The 14754-nt window shown below is 36.1% G+C and overlaps 1 protein-coding gene across 8 annotated transcripts in view; it reads right to left on the bottom strand.

Annotated features, from left to right (window-relative positions):
- The window catches only part of RRAS2 (RAS related 2), an 85339-nt gene that overhangs the window by 36854 nt on the left and 33731 nt on the right, over nucleotides 1-14754 (bottom strand). Inside the window, exon 1 of one of the 8 annotated variants that reach the window (XM_064365147.1) lies at nucleotides 14265-14291. The exons of 3 other annotated variants lie outside the window; for them this stretch is intronic. In XM_064365147.1, coding sequence (XP_064221217.1) covers nucleotides 14265-14276 — 12 coding nt within the window. In that variant the 5' untranslated portion in view covers nucleotides 14277-14291. Of the gene's footprint in view, nucleotides 1-1507; nucleotides 1646-1665; nucleotides 1674-13629; nucleotides 13649-13993; nucleotides 14012-14264; nucleotides 14292-14754 lie in introns of those variants that run through there. 4 more of the 8 variants (XM_064365152.1, XM_021675164.2, XM_064365150.1 and 1 more) reach the window with 4 other exon arrangements.

The raw sequence follows: 14754 nt of genomic DNA, 5'->3' as shown, positions 1-14754 counted from the left end.
TTGTGTTCATCTCAAAATGGGAAAGAAGCAGCAACCAATGCTCTTACCAGTTTCCCTCCAAATCACATGCCTGGAGGCTGGGCCAGCACTTCTCTGAAAGTGGCTGTCTATTCACACCCAGGACGACCCTTCTTACTTTTGATTACTTAACCTCATTCTATCAGCAATTCTCAGTTTTTATAAAATCTCTTCTTATGGCACACAAATTTAAATCAGACTAGATCGCTAATTTCAACTTTTAAGTGGAGACAAACATGATTCATAAAAAGGAACCAAGCATATAAACATTCATTTTATAAAAATACCTAAGTATGTAGGTTTAAAAAGTCAAGAGCTAAACAGCACATCTTTACAGAATTTAAGACCCTTCTCACACCATTTAGAGACACGAATTATAGCTTGTCTATATGCGTTCAGCCTAATTTCATAGTAAAAGAATCCCACATCAATTGTAAACCACATGAAAAGAAAGTAAACACGTAACTAAACTCTGAATCACATTTATATGCATATAATATAGGTCAAATTCTATAGCTATTATTCCATTTAGTAAAAGTACTTTCATAGTGCTTATTTGCAAATGTAGGAAGAGGTTTACTCACTGTAGCGGCTTGAATAGTGGCACCTAAAAAAATATATATCCAACTCCTAATACCTGGTACCTATGAATATGACCTTATTTGGAAATAGGGTCTTTGCAGTTATTATTAAGGTAAGATGGTCTTGGACCTAAATCCATTCACTGCTGTCCTTATAAGAGAAAGGAGGGTGAGATGAAAAACACAGAAAATAACCCAGAGAGGAAGGTCACATGAAGGCAGAGGCAGGGATACATCCACAAGCAAGCCAAGGAGCACAAAGGGCTGCCAACAAGCACCAGAAGCCAGGACAGAGGCATGGAAATGATTCTTCCTCAGATTCCAGAATGAACCAACATGACAATAACTTGATTTTGAAGTTATGACCTATGAAAAATTAAATTTTCTTTGTTTATACCACCAAGTTTAAGGTGATTTGTTACAGCAGACATAGGAAATTGATATATACTCATCTATAAAATTTGGTCCCATTATTTTTTATATGTCTATAAACCAAAGAAGAACAAATGATAGAAATAATTTTTTCTACTCACAAGCTATTAGAACTCAAATATAAAGCTGCCCTAACAGTACTAGCATTACAAATATATGATACTGATGACCACACTGCAATTTACTAGATAGATCCATGAAGTAATTGTTTTCATTCTCTAAACTAGAGAAATTTCAGTTAGTCAACAAAAATACAAAAGGTAGAAGAGAGTTAATGGAATTAAATAGCATTAAAGTTCGAGTAGTTGTAGGAAAATAACCAAAATAATGATTTGTTTAAAATGTAGTAAGTCTCAAGAGTAATTACTAAAGAAGAAAGAATTTAACAATTATTTATAATTTAGTATTTGTTATAAAACAACATGTCTTCATTGTAGAAAATCTGGAAAATCATTAGAAAAAATTACAAAACTCACCTTTAGGACCAAAGCCCATCTTCACAATCTCTCAACTTAAAATGTGAAACTAGACATGTATTTTCTAGCCTGTGAGCTAAACAACCTGATCTTAAATTGTTCAAATAAGGCCCATCATTAAATGCCTCTGTTTACAATTAGGTTTATATGCTACTTACACGACTATGAAATTGAGAGTCTATGATGGAAATTCTGATCTAATTTTAACATAAGCCTTATAATTGAAACACACAAATGGGAACTACAAGGAGAGTTTTATTGTCATGGGGGTTTCCAGCAAGGTGCTTTCCCTTGATCATTTTGGGTCCTAAACTGTTCTGGTCTCTAATCATAATTTACATATCAACCAAATCCTCAATTTTAGAAATAATATATGCAGAAATAAGTGCAGAAAAGCAATATTAACAAACTTTATTCAAGAGCTCTTGACTAATGGTCTTCCACATTTCTATTACATTTTTTCAAAAAATAATTATCAATTAGATGCCATAAAATAAAGAGGAACATCTAACAGCTGCCATGCACTAGCAAATGTTGAAATACTGAGAATGAAAAATAGCTTGAAAATTCTTGGCAAATCAAATCTTTAAATGCAGGCACATTTTTTGTTGTTGTTTTTGTTTTTTTGAGATGGAGTCTCACTGTGTTGCCCAGGCTGGAGTGCAGTGGTGCAATCTTGGCTGACTGCAACCTCTACCTCGAGGTTCAAGTGATTCTCCTGCCTCAGCCTCCGAGTAGCTGGGACTACATATATGTGCCACCACGCCTGGCTAATGTTGGCCAGACTAGTCTCAAACTCTTGGCCTCAAGTGATCCACCTACCTTGGCTTCCCAAAGTGCTGAGATTACAGGCATGAGCCACCACGCCCAGTTGAACGCAAGCACATGTTTTAATAATTCATTTAAATAGTCATTTTTTTTTGTTATAAAAAGCAAAAGTCTCACTAACTCCAGGTAAATTTTTAAACTAAATCCTCTACTATTTAAATGTTTATTCAAAATTAGACAGTATCCTCATTCCCTCAGTGTGGGCTGCACACAATGACTTCCTTCCAAAGAATACAATATGGAAAAGGGTTGGGGCAGAGAGTAACTTTGCAGTAGAGAAACCAGACAAACATTACCTCTGCCATATGATCAGGGTCAACATTGACAGTTACAAATCACACTGACAGCATGTACTCTTGATACGATGTGATGAAAACAGTACTTCACCTCTGTGGTCTTCCTCCCAAAAGCTCATAACCCTACACTCATCATGAGAAGAACATCAGACACATTCCAATAGAGGGGCACTCTACAAAATACTTAATGAGTGCTCTTCAAAATAGCTGGTACATCAAAAACAAGGAAAGTCAGCCAAGAGGAGCCTAAGAAGGCATGACAACTAAATGTTAATGAGTTATATTGATGGGATCCTGGATCAGAAAAAGGACATCAGGTAAAAACTATGGAAACCTGAATAAAGTATAGACTTTAGCTAATATGAATGTATCCACATTGGTTCATTAATTCTAACAAAGGTACCATTAGTGTTAACAATAGAGGAACTGAGTGACAGATATATGGAAATTTCCTGTACTTTCTTCTCAGGTTTCCTGTAAATCTAAAGTTCTTAAAGTCTACTAAAAAAATAAAAAAACCAACTGAAGTTGTTCTAGATAAGACTTTTCTAATCACCCACATGTAAAAGCTTAAATTAATGAAAACAACTAGACTAACTAAACAGTTTCTAACACTAAAATTAAATCCACATTTTAGGGTACTCAGAGGCAAGATAAAGGGAGACCAGATCAACTCCACCTTTTTAACCAAACATTTACTGTGGTAAGAATGTAAAAATTCAGTCTCAAAACCACATAGTTATTAAAAAATAAGATTAATTTTAAACTAATAAAAATGACAAAAAAAAAAAAGTGTAGTTCAGAAGATAATTCTTTTAAAGCAGAAAGCCCAGATCAGAAACCCAGAACAGGAAGTATGGTCCTTCTTCCAACCATCTTGGACTACAATTTTATGTCTCTGAACACACTTGACTGTGTTTCCTCATTTACATAATGGAAACTGACAACAGCACAGTGCAATATCCAAAAGATGCTAGCCTGTGATAAATAAAAATATAAAATTCTTAGTCTTTTTACTTCACTTGTCATCTGCTAAAACCAATGCTTTCTTGGTGAGGTATGCATCAGTCCAAAGAGAATCAACCAAAAGAGAAGGAGAGAAGGGGTACTACAAAAGAGGGAAAAGTAGGAATAGCATTTAACTATTTATATCAGCATTTTCCAGGCCCTCCTTTTTACATTTTTTTGCATCTTTCCCTGAAAAAGTATCCTAATGAGTCCAGGTACAGCAGTCTATACCTATAATCCCAGCACTTGGGAAGGCTAAGGCAGGAAGATTGCTTGAGCCCAGGAATTCAAGACTGGCCTAGGCAACACAGCAAGACCCTGTCATTCATTCATTCATTCATAAAGCCAGGCATAGTGGTACATCTCTGCAGTCCTCCTAGCTACTTGGGAGGCTGAGGCAGGAGGACTGCTTGAGTCCAGGAGGTCAAGGCTGTAGTGAGCTATGATTACACCATTGCACTTAGCCTGGTGACAAAGTAACACCATTTCAAAACAAACAATCCAGAAAGTGTCCTGATGAAACTTTCATTTCAATTAACACTTCTTTCATTTCAACTAACACTTATTAAGACATCCTGAAAATAGTTACACTGTAATTCATCAAACTTAGGGTTCTAATGCAAATCAGGCATTGGAAATAACAAAAGTAAATGACTATCAGATCCTGCCTTCAAGGAGTCTACAAAGAGTCAAGTAGGAGGCAAGAAGCAAGACAAGAAAACGAGTACCATCTTTTGTTGAAGGGAGGATGCCATCAATTAGAAGATGCACCCTAATTACAGAAGTGTTAAAATAAGGCATTTTTTTAATGTGTGCCTTACAATGGAGGAGATACTATAGTTTGTGTGGTAAGTGCTAGAATAAATTTAGAAAAAGGTCCTATGGAATGTGAATGTACTGCCATTTAACACTTCTACGCTAATAGGTGTTAGGGGGAGTTCCACAGATTCTCAATCATCCAAGTTAGGGAAAAAGAGAATTCAAAATGTATACACCTTACCAAGAACAGACTTATTTGCAAAATGCAAGACAGACTTTAAAGATGCAGAACATCAGTATTAATAATATCTTAGGCCAGGCAGCCAGGCATGGTGGCTCATGCCCGTAATGCCAGCACTTTGGGAGGCCGAAGCAGGTGGATCACCTGAGGTCAATAGTTCAAGACCAGCCTGGACAACACAGTGAAACTTTGCCTTTACTAAAAACACAAAAATTAGCCGAGTGTGGTGTCGGGCACCTGTAATCCCAGCTACTCGGGAGGCTGAGGCAGAAGAATCGCTTGAAGCCAGGAGGCGGAGGTTGCAGTGAACAGAGATCGTGCTATTGCACTCCAGCCTGGGCAACAAGAGCAAAACTCCGTTTCAAAATAAAATAAAATAAAATCTTAAAATACAAGAGGAATTCATACTGATATTTCACTAAATTATTTGGGAAACAAAATTCAAAATGCTTCTAAGAAATGTAGCCTCAGCTGGGTGCAGTGGCTCACGCCGGTAATCCCAGCACTTTCGGAGGCTGAGGCGGGTAGATCACAAGATCAGGAAATGGAGACCATCCCCACTAACATGGTGAAACCCCGTCTCTACTAAAAATACAAAAAATTAACCAGGCATGGTGGTACATGCCTGCAGTCCCAGCTACTCCGGAGGCTGAGGCACAAGAATCGTTTGAATCCGGGAGGTGGAGACTGCAGTGAGCCAAGATCACACCACTGCTCTCCAGCCTGGGCAACAGAGCAAGATTCTATCTCAAGAAAAAAAACAGGAAAAAAAAAAAAGAAATGTAGACTCTATCAACAAGAGACGATGAGTTAACTTATTAGTTTTTCCCCTTGATCTTTCCCTGCAAAACAAATCATTGCAAGCTCTAAATATACAAAGGGGAGCTGAGCACAGTGGCTCACACCTGTAATCTTAGGAAGTCAGGAAGCCAAGGCAGGAGGATCGCTTGAGCCCAGGAGTGCAAGACTGCAGTGAGCTATGATTGTACCACTGCACTCCAGCCTGGGCAACAGAGTGAGACCCTGTCTCTAAATAAATAAATAAATAAATAAATAAATAAATAAATAAACAAACAAACAAATGTATGAAGAGGACAACTGTAAAATAAACCACATTTCTAAAACAGAATCATGTTATTTTAAAGGGAAACAGGAAGAAAAAAGAAATCATTTTCATTATATTTCCCCTCACTGCTAAGACTAAAGCTGTACTTTATACAGGAAAAGAAAACCCTGTCTTCGCAAACTCCAGAAGGCTTTGCTATGTGTAAACCCTAGAGAAATACCTGTGAAATGAATAACTATCCTAATAAATCCTATATGGATGTTTACATCTTTTAATACTTGAGTGTAGCCAGGCACAGTGGCTCACATCTAGAATCCCAGTACTTTGGGAGTCCAAGGTGGGCAGATCACCTAAAGTCAGGAGTTTAAGACCGGCCTGGCCAATATGGAGAAGCCCCATATCTACCTACTAAAAGCACAAAACTCAGCTGGGCATGGTGGCACGTGCCAGTAGTCGTAGCTACTCAGGAGGCTGAGGTAGGAGAATCACTTGAACCCGGCAGGCAGAGGTTGCTGTGAGCTGAGATTGTGCCACTGCACTCCAGCCTGGGCGACAGAATGAGACTGTTTAAAAAAAAAAAAAAAAAGGACTTGAGTGCCCAGGGATGAGATGGCACCTATTCAGTTAAGTATCCTGATAAGAAAAGCAAAACCCTTCTCTCACAGCAAAGCACCTGAGCCCAGCAAGGTGCGGCTCTACCTGTGTCTCCCAGTGCTGTGGTCACTCCAGCTTAACAGGGTAGTAGAACAGCTGAGACAGAAGAAAACATCCTGAGGAAGGCAGAGTGTTTAGGAAAGATAACCCAAACATGGAGATTTTGTAGATTCTTTCAGTCCCCACTTTGGACTATTCAAAAGTAAATATAAATCAGACTTTTAGAAAAATTAAATATTAAACTTCAACTTCCTTAAGGGAAATATATCTGTAGACTTTGAGTTACACTTACTGACTTGGCAAAAATACAGCTATAGTTTACTACGTGTCAGGCACTAAGTGCTTTACACTATTAGTTCACTGAAACCTCACAGTACATGAAGTGGTCTTACTGTCTCCATCATACAGGTGAGGAAAAAGTACAGGTGAAGAAAGGCTTACAGTAACTTGCCCAAAGTCACATGGCTCGTAAGTATGGAGCAGAAATTGATTCACAGCAGTTCTGGTTTGATTCTGTGTCCCAAACCACATCATTACACTGAGAGCTACCTTCAGTAAACAAAAATAAATGTATTGATACTGCTTTCTCTAGATTCATAAAATAAAATGTCCAGATTTTCTCAAATCCATCTCCCCACACACCTCCGTCAATCCTGACATTTGGCAATAATGCCAAGCAGGAAAAGCAGCTTTTTCCAAGGTATGTGAGTATGACCTGTACTGCCATAAAAATTATATCAACTATTCAGGTTCCCTCTGTCTTCTGAGAGCACAGATAACTGCAAGTTTACCATACATGATGGAGTATTTGTACTACTTTCCCTTTAAAATATTTTCAAAACATCTTACTCAACTGATAAAAGGTGATACACCTACCTAAAAGACTTGGTGAAGAGAAGCAAGTATCAGTTTTATTTTTCAGAGGGCAGAAAAGTTGTATGATCAAAACAACAAAAACAAGATTATAATTGCAGTTACTGATGGACTCGAAAAATACAGACAATTATAAAACAACTAAACAATTCAACTGTAGCTATGTTACATGTTTACGATGAACTAATCATTGTAAAAATATTTAAAGAACAGTAATGATAGCAGAAGAAAAATGTCATCATGAGAGAACATAAAGATGAGTTAAAGGTCTTCTTCCTGCAAAAGTCAATTTGTTTATTTAGTTGTAGCACTGCCCACCCACTGTACCCCACAAAAAAAGCCACATTCATTTGAGGTCACTTTACCTCCTGCTATTTCCTTTGCAGTGAGTCTGCAAAGTTCTAATGCACCGTGCTGATTTTATTCATTGAACAGAAAGCAATTCAGTGAAACATACAAGCGACCAAACCTTTGGCACCTTGTGAAACCACAAGAGAGCAAGATCTTTTTTCCCAGGTTCTAACATCTTTTTAAAGCTGTTTTTCAAACAGCAGTATACCTAGAATGACTGCATGCTTGTCTAGAGTCATGTGCTCAGGACCAAAAGGCAGATCAATTGACTCTCAGACTGGAAATTAATCAAGACAAAAATTTTTAATGGATGTCTTAAGCAGCTCTCATTTACTTATTCTTTCATTTAGCTAATTTCAATATATAAACAAAATAAAAGCAGTAGACAGTTTTTCCTATAGAAACTCATTAATACAGCCTTCAGAGTTAAACTTCAACTTCAAATTAGCCCAGAGATTCCCCTTAAATCAATTATTTGCTGCTTTTAGAAAAGGTTATACAAAAACATTAGCTAAAACTGGTTAGCACAGGGAGGGAACTTTTCTGAAAGATTAATTAAACATATTGTCAATTTATCTTAAATAAGATGGATTGGTAAAAATAAAAATATAAAAGAATTTAAGTCAAAATTCATTTCTTAAGAACTTGACAATCATAAAGCTGTATAAAGTAGTATCCAGTAAAATGTGGGAAAACTATGAAATTTTTTTTTTTTTTTTTGGGACAGAGTCTCACTCTGTCTCCAGGCTGGAGTGCAGTGGTGCAATCTCAGCTCACTGCAACCTCTGCCTCCCGGGTTCAAGTGAATATCTTGCCTTAGCCTCCTGAGTAGCTGGGACTTGAACATGAAAGGCGGAGGTTGTGATGAGCCAAGATCAGCCACTGCACTCCAGCCTAAGCAACAGAGCAAGACTCCATCTCAAAAAAAGAAAAAGAAAAAAAGATTGCAAAGAAGTAAACACACATCAATATTTTTAAATCTTATGTCCATACCATTCCTCCTTCCAGTAACATGACTAATCAACAGCAAATTTTAGATGTTCTCAATAAATTTCCCTTGGTGAAATGGTAGTGGGACAGGGAAGGGAACTCTACAAGGATGGCACTAAAGTCCCTCATTCTTTATACTCACACTTAAAAGAATGATGAAAAATCGTCAAAATTTCTGAAGTCCTTGCATGGGAGTTGGGGGATGGCTACATTTGTTATTATTTTGCCATGTCTTGTGTTTTGTGTTTGATCATCCAGGAGCAAGTGGGAGTGGGTAGAGTAGGGGAGCTGTCTAGCTTTTAAGACCACTTTAGCCTACCTATGACCACTTCTAGCCAGGTTAGATGGCTCCTTCCTAACAAAGGAAATATCAGATTTAGCTTCCTTTCCACCATCCTTGGCTTGTTGCTGGCTGAAAATTTAGTCTCTAATTGAAAGTCTGACCCATTTCTGAAATTCTGCCTTTCCTATGTTTTTGTCGCTAAATGCTCCCCTGATTCCATTTGAGCTCACCCTTGTTTGAGTGAGGTGAAGACAACATTTGAAAATGTGTTCTGGTGACTTTGAACCCAACAATACATTTAACAGGTATATTTAATCCAGATCTAGTTATCAGTGGCTTCTGGTATCATTCCTTGTACTGCAATCATATGATAATGATTAGTTCATTATAATTAACTACAATTGAACTTTGTTTAATAGTTTTAAAATCCTATCTGCCTAGCTATAATAAACCTATTGACTATATACTATTTAACAGTTACTATGCTAGACACTGTATAAAAAAGAAAACAATACCAATAAAAGTGTTTGCCCCAAAAGAGATCACAATCTAACTCTCAAAACAAATATACCCAACCAAATAGGTGATAACTATCATCAGGAAATATCAAATGTGCTCAGCACGGTGGCTCATGCCTGTAATTCTAGCACTTTGGGAGGTGGAGGTAGATGGGTCGCTTGAGCTCAGGAATTTGAGACCAGTCTGGGCAACATGGTGAAACCCTATCTCTACGAAAATATACAAAAAAAAGCACCCAGCATGGTGGTGGGCAGTTGTAGCCCCATCTACTTGGGAGGCTAAGGCAGGAGGATCACTTGAGCCCAGGAGGGTGAGACTACAGTGAGCTGAGATCACGCCACTGCACTCCAGCCTAGGTGACAAATTGAGGAGACTCTGTCTCAAAACAAACAAACAAACAAAAAACAAAAAACCACACCCCCCCCCCCAAAAAAAACACAAAGAAATATCAAATGCTCTTCCTTGACATTTAATTTCGCTCTTTCTATATTTCCCACAAATAATATTTTTTCCAAATTTTTTTTACCTAAGCAAAGCTTAAATACTCATTAAGTAATTCCCTTGTAATATGTACGTTACTGGCTAAATACAGCAATCCAGATCTGTATCTATGTGGTAAAGTAGCCACAATCTAATTTATCTCAAACTTCTTATTAGGGAAATATATAACATCCATTGTTAAAATGTTATCAACCATCTCCATCAAGATTCTGGATTAAATGTTAAAAATAAATAAATGAAATCACAAACAAGTGAGCAAGAGGCTACAAAAAATGACCATCAGTCCAATCAAGACAAATGTGAATTTAAAAAATAAAAAGTTAAAGAATGGCCGCTAAGATCTTAAGAGGAAACATATAGAACTTAACTGTAATAAAAATCTAATGGTAAAAATTCAATGGATAGACTAAGAAGTGTATCTCTTCAAACACTGCTAACAAGAACTAAAGGACAGACTAGAGTGAACATAACTACAGCTAAAGGAGTCATTTAAAAGAGAATACTATGAACAACTTTATGCAATAAATATGAAACACAGACAAAATGGACATCTGCCCAGAAAAATACAAACTCAAAATTTATTCAAGAATAATTAGAAGGCTGGGTGTAGTGGCTCACACCTGTAATGCCAGCACTTTGGGAAGCTGAGATGAGAGGATCACTTAAGCCCAGGAGTTTGAAATCAACCTCGGCAACATAATGAGACCTGTCTCTACAAAAATCAAAAACAAAACAAAAAAAATAAACTAGGCCAAGAGTAGTGGTATGCGCCTGTAGTCCCAACTTCTGGGAAGGCTGAGGTAGGAGGATTACTTGAGCCTGGGAGGTGGATGTTGCAGTGAAGTGAGATCACACCACTGCGCTCCAGCCTGGGTGACAGAGCAAGACTCTGCCTCCAAAAACAAAAAAAGAAAAGAAAAAAGAAAGGGATAATTAGAAAGCCTGAACAGCCCTATGACTAATAAAGTAATAAAGGAAGAAAAAATAAACTTTCTCCCCTTCCCCCCACTGACACACACACAAACTTGTTTCAGAAAGTTGGAAAAGCAAGTTCTACCAAACTTTCAGGAAACAAGTAAATCCAGTATCACACAAATTCTTCCAGAGGACAGAAAAGGAGGAAATACTCCCCCAACTCATTTTATGAAGATAGTATAATCTGGATACCAAAACCAGACAAGTACATTAATAAAAAATGAAAATTACGGCCAATTTCACTAATAAACATACATGAAAACAAAGTCCACATGTAAAATATTAACAAAAAGAATCCAAAATCCAACAGTATCTAAACAAGAATATACATTATGACCAATATATCCCAGGAATCCAGGAACAGAAAAGACTTTAAAAATTACAAATATAATTCACCATATGAACAGACTAAAGAAAAACGTTATGAGATACAGAAAAGGCCTAAGAAAATGTCACATGTGTCTTTAAAAAAAAAAACCTATAGTGAACAACACTTTTTACGCTGAAACTCATTAAAACCACTATTACTATATTTATTCAACGTTACACTGGAGGTCCTAGTTAATTTAATAAGAAAATTAAGTGGTATACAAATTCTTAAAGAATATATTTGATATGATTATCTATATAGGAAACAATAGAATATACAGAATATGATTGGAATTAGAATTCAGCAAGGTATTTGGATATAAAAGTCTACACAGTCCCCTCAACCTGTCCAAAAAACAAACAAAAAATCAATACTACTTCTATATAAAGCTATTAGAAACCTTAAGTCAAATAAAAGATACCATTTACAATAGCAACAGCAAATACATGGTACCCAAGGCTAACTCTAGTAAAAATATATTCTAGACCTTTAGAGAAAGAAATAATTAAGCTTTAAACAAAGGGCAAAAATTAAAAAAAAAAAAAAAGGAAAACATATATGAGTGTAAAAGCATTCTCTTCATGGATAAAACTGTCAAGATATCAGTGTTCCCTTAACTGACCCAGTTTAAATTTGTTTTAAATTTATTGAGTTCTTCACAGAACTTAACATGTTGATCCTAAAATGTACAAGCAAGAAAATAACCAAGAAATTGTTTATAAGTGTAAGATCCATGAGAATTTTTTTGTTTTGCTCAATGCCATATTCCCAGCACCTAAAAAGTTTCTGGCACATAGCAACTGTCTCCAATATATGTGCTGAATGAATTTACCAAATGAACACATCAGGGAAATTTATCCTACTCTCTATGAAATTTAGAATGGAAACAACACAAGAATAGGCAAAAAAGACTAATGGAACAAAACAGAAGGCCTGGAAACAAATCCACATGAATGAAATTTGATATATAAATAGAAGAGCAGATCACAGGGGAAGGATAGAACACTATTCAATAAATGATGCTGGGACAACCGCTTATGCATGTGGAAAAAGTGAGATTAAGGGGAGGGATTGCAAAGGGTTCATAAATCTCTAAGCACAGCCTGTATTATCTCTAGATTCTTCCTAGCAAAGCCTCCCGAGTTTTAAATTAAGATGCTACTCTAATTGAGAAAATACATAGTACTTCACCTGGAATGATAATGTACAATAATGTAAATGCTTACTACATGTTAGCTATCATCGTATCTGAGCCCTCAAACTCACCCTGATGTGAAGCCTGGCTTCATCACTTCCTAGCTTTGTAACATTGGAGAAGTAACCCGAATTTGCTTTGTCTTACTACAAAATGAGCCTGCACTAGCACTTACCTCAGCAAGAGTAACTTACTGTTGGGGGTTTCTTTTAATCCTTTTAGTATTTTTATTTTAGAATGGCATTAAGTTTGTAGATTAACTATTAGAATTGACACTGTTAAGAATCTGAATCTTCATATCTCAAAATACAGTATGCTTTTCTATTGATTTGAGTCTTTTTTTGTCTTAAAAAAATTTAATATTTGCTTTAAAATTCTGTATGGAAGACTGTAAAAAAAATTAACACACATTTCTTAAGTGTGGGGAAGTATAGCCTTTTTGTTTGCTGTTCTAAAAGGGGTGTCTTCTTCCATTGTATCCTCTATTTGGTTTGTAAAAATACCATGTATTGCATAAAATACTGTACAACTGTGGAATGGAGTGGAGGCTGGGGAATGAACAGCAATTGATACCATTCTGAAGGAGGATGAAGTCTGGAATCTCACTATGCTTCTCTCATCCCCTTCCTTGAATTTAAGAGTTCTCTAGGAATATTACAGAAAAGTATTCAGCAAAACATTGACATGTATTAGAATCCCTTTGAGAGAACTTGGTTTTCTTTCCTTGAATAATGCTAAAAGTGACCTCGTTATCCCATAGCATGGAATCCAAAAATAGTAGTAAAGGCAGCTTGCATAGAATATGTGCAAATTTGAAAAATTTCAGGGCATGTACCTAATGCTATATTTTTCACAAAACCGGAAACAGTGACAGCTTAAAACAACAAGTAACTAGACTATTATATAGCTTTTTAAATGCTGCTGCTATTGTGTAATTTTTAGTATTTTGTATATTGAATTTCTATGCCAGGAAGTATAGCACTGTTAACTATTTTACAAGATGCCTAAGTTTTATTTTAAATAAAAAGTAATCACACATATCAGATTAAACTCAGCTACATAAATTGTTATACGAAAACATTTCAGGGAATATGTGCTCTCTAATGCTGATGAAGTTTTAGAAAAAACTGTAAATATACAAACATAAAATTATCATCAAATGTCACCAATTCTGAAATTTGTTTAGTAAGAATTTTAAGGGGTAAAAGTTTACCTTTATTCCAGCTGACTTGACAAAATCATGAGTTTCAGTAAGAGCAAAACGTTGTCCTCTATTTCGGGGGTCGGGGGACAGGACACTAAGCAATTAAGCAGTTAAAACTCCTATGTCGTATCTCAAATCATTTATAACATCAAAAAGAAAATAAAAATTTCAATCCTATTAAGCATATGATTTTGCTATTCTGTTCTGCTGTGGAAAACTAAGTAGTCACTTGTTTAAAAACTAAGATGAAGCAGACATAGCATAAACCAATTAAACCAAACTAAATCAAAACAACAGTTTTAAGACATATTATGCATGCATGAATTTCGTTACAGAAGATTATTATAGTTAAAATACCACTGAGTGTACTTACTTCAAGTGGTGTGTAAAAATAAAAATAGCCGAAGAGAGGGTGGTCAAACCTCAAAACAAGTAGTATAACCACCACCCAAAAATGCAAAATAAAGGAAGTTGTCTTCTTCAGCGTTAAGAGGAGGGGAAGAAATCTTACTACTTACACAACTATAGTGAGAGGAAGTGGGGATGGAGAGAAAGAAAAACAATTCCATGCCCTTCCTAAATGTTTAAGAACAAATGCAATTTGCCATTACTAACACTAAAAAAGTAAAGCACTGTTATGTTACCTTCAGAAGCATTTTATCAGTATCCAAAGAACTGCCTTTTAATTTGTACTAGTAAACTAAACTTACATTGCCTGAGCGTCTCTCTCTACCCCCCTTTCTCTTCATTTGATCTCATGCAAATTATTAGTATGACTGCTACCAGAATTTTAATAGAAACTGACACAACATAACCCACACAATATAAATTTTCCCCTATTTAGCCAGCCTCTAAATGCTTTAGGGAAAAAGAAAAATGTGCAGTATATAATTTAATTAGGTTCTAACAACTCTTCACAGATTCATATATACTTCTCACCTATAACAACTCAACAGAGAAAAAAAATTCAAGGATGAAAAGGTTTTATTTACTTCTTTCCATACTGCAGATAATGAGAATGGATGTTGTCTCTTACAAGTCACAGGTCAAACATAGGAACGTGTGGAGGAAAAAACACAAAGAAGCCAAACTTAGACCAAATGTAGCTGTGACAAAGTTAAATGGCTTCATCAG

This window comes from Aotus nancymaae, unplaced genomic scaffold (assembly GCF_030222135.1).
Source record: "Aotus nancymaae isolate 86718 unplaced genomic scaffold, 86718_ANA_hifiasm-v0.15.2.pri h1tg000059l, whole genome shotgun sequence".
Taxonomy (NCBI): domain Eukaryota; kingdom Metazoa; phylum Chordata; class Mammalia; order Primates; family Aotidae; genus Aotus; species Aotus nancymaae.
Note: the sequence above shows the minus strand (reverse complement) of the source record. Positions and strands in the feature narration are given on the sequence as shown.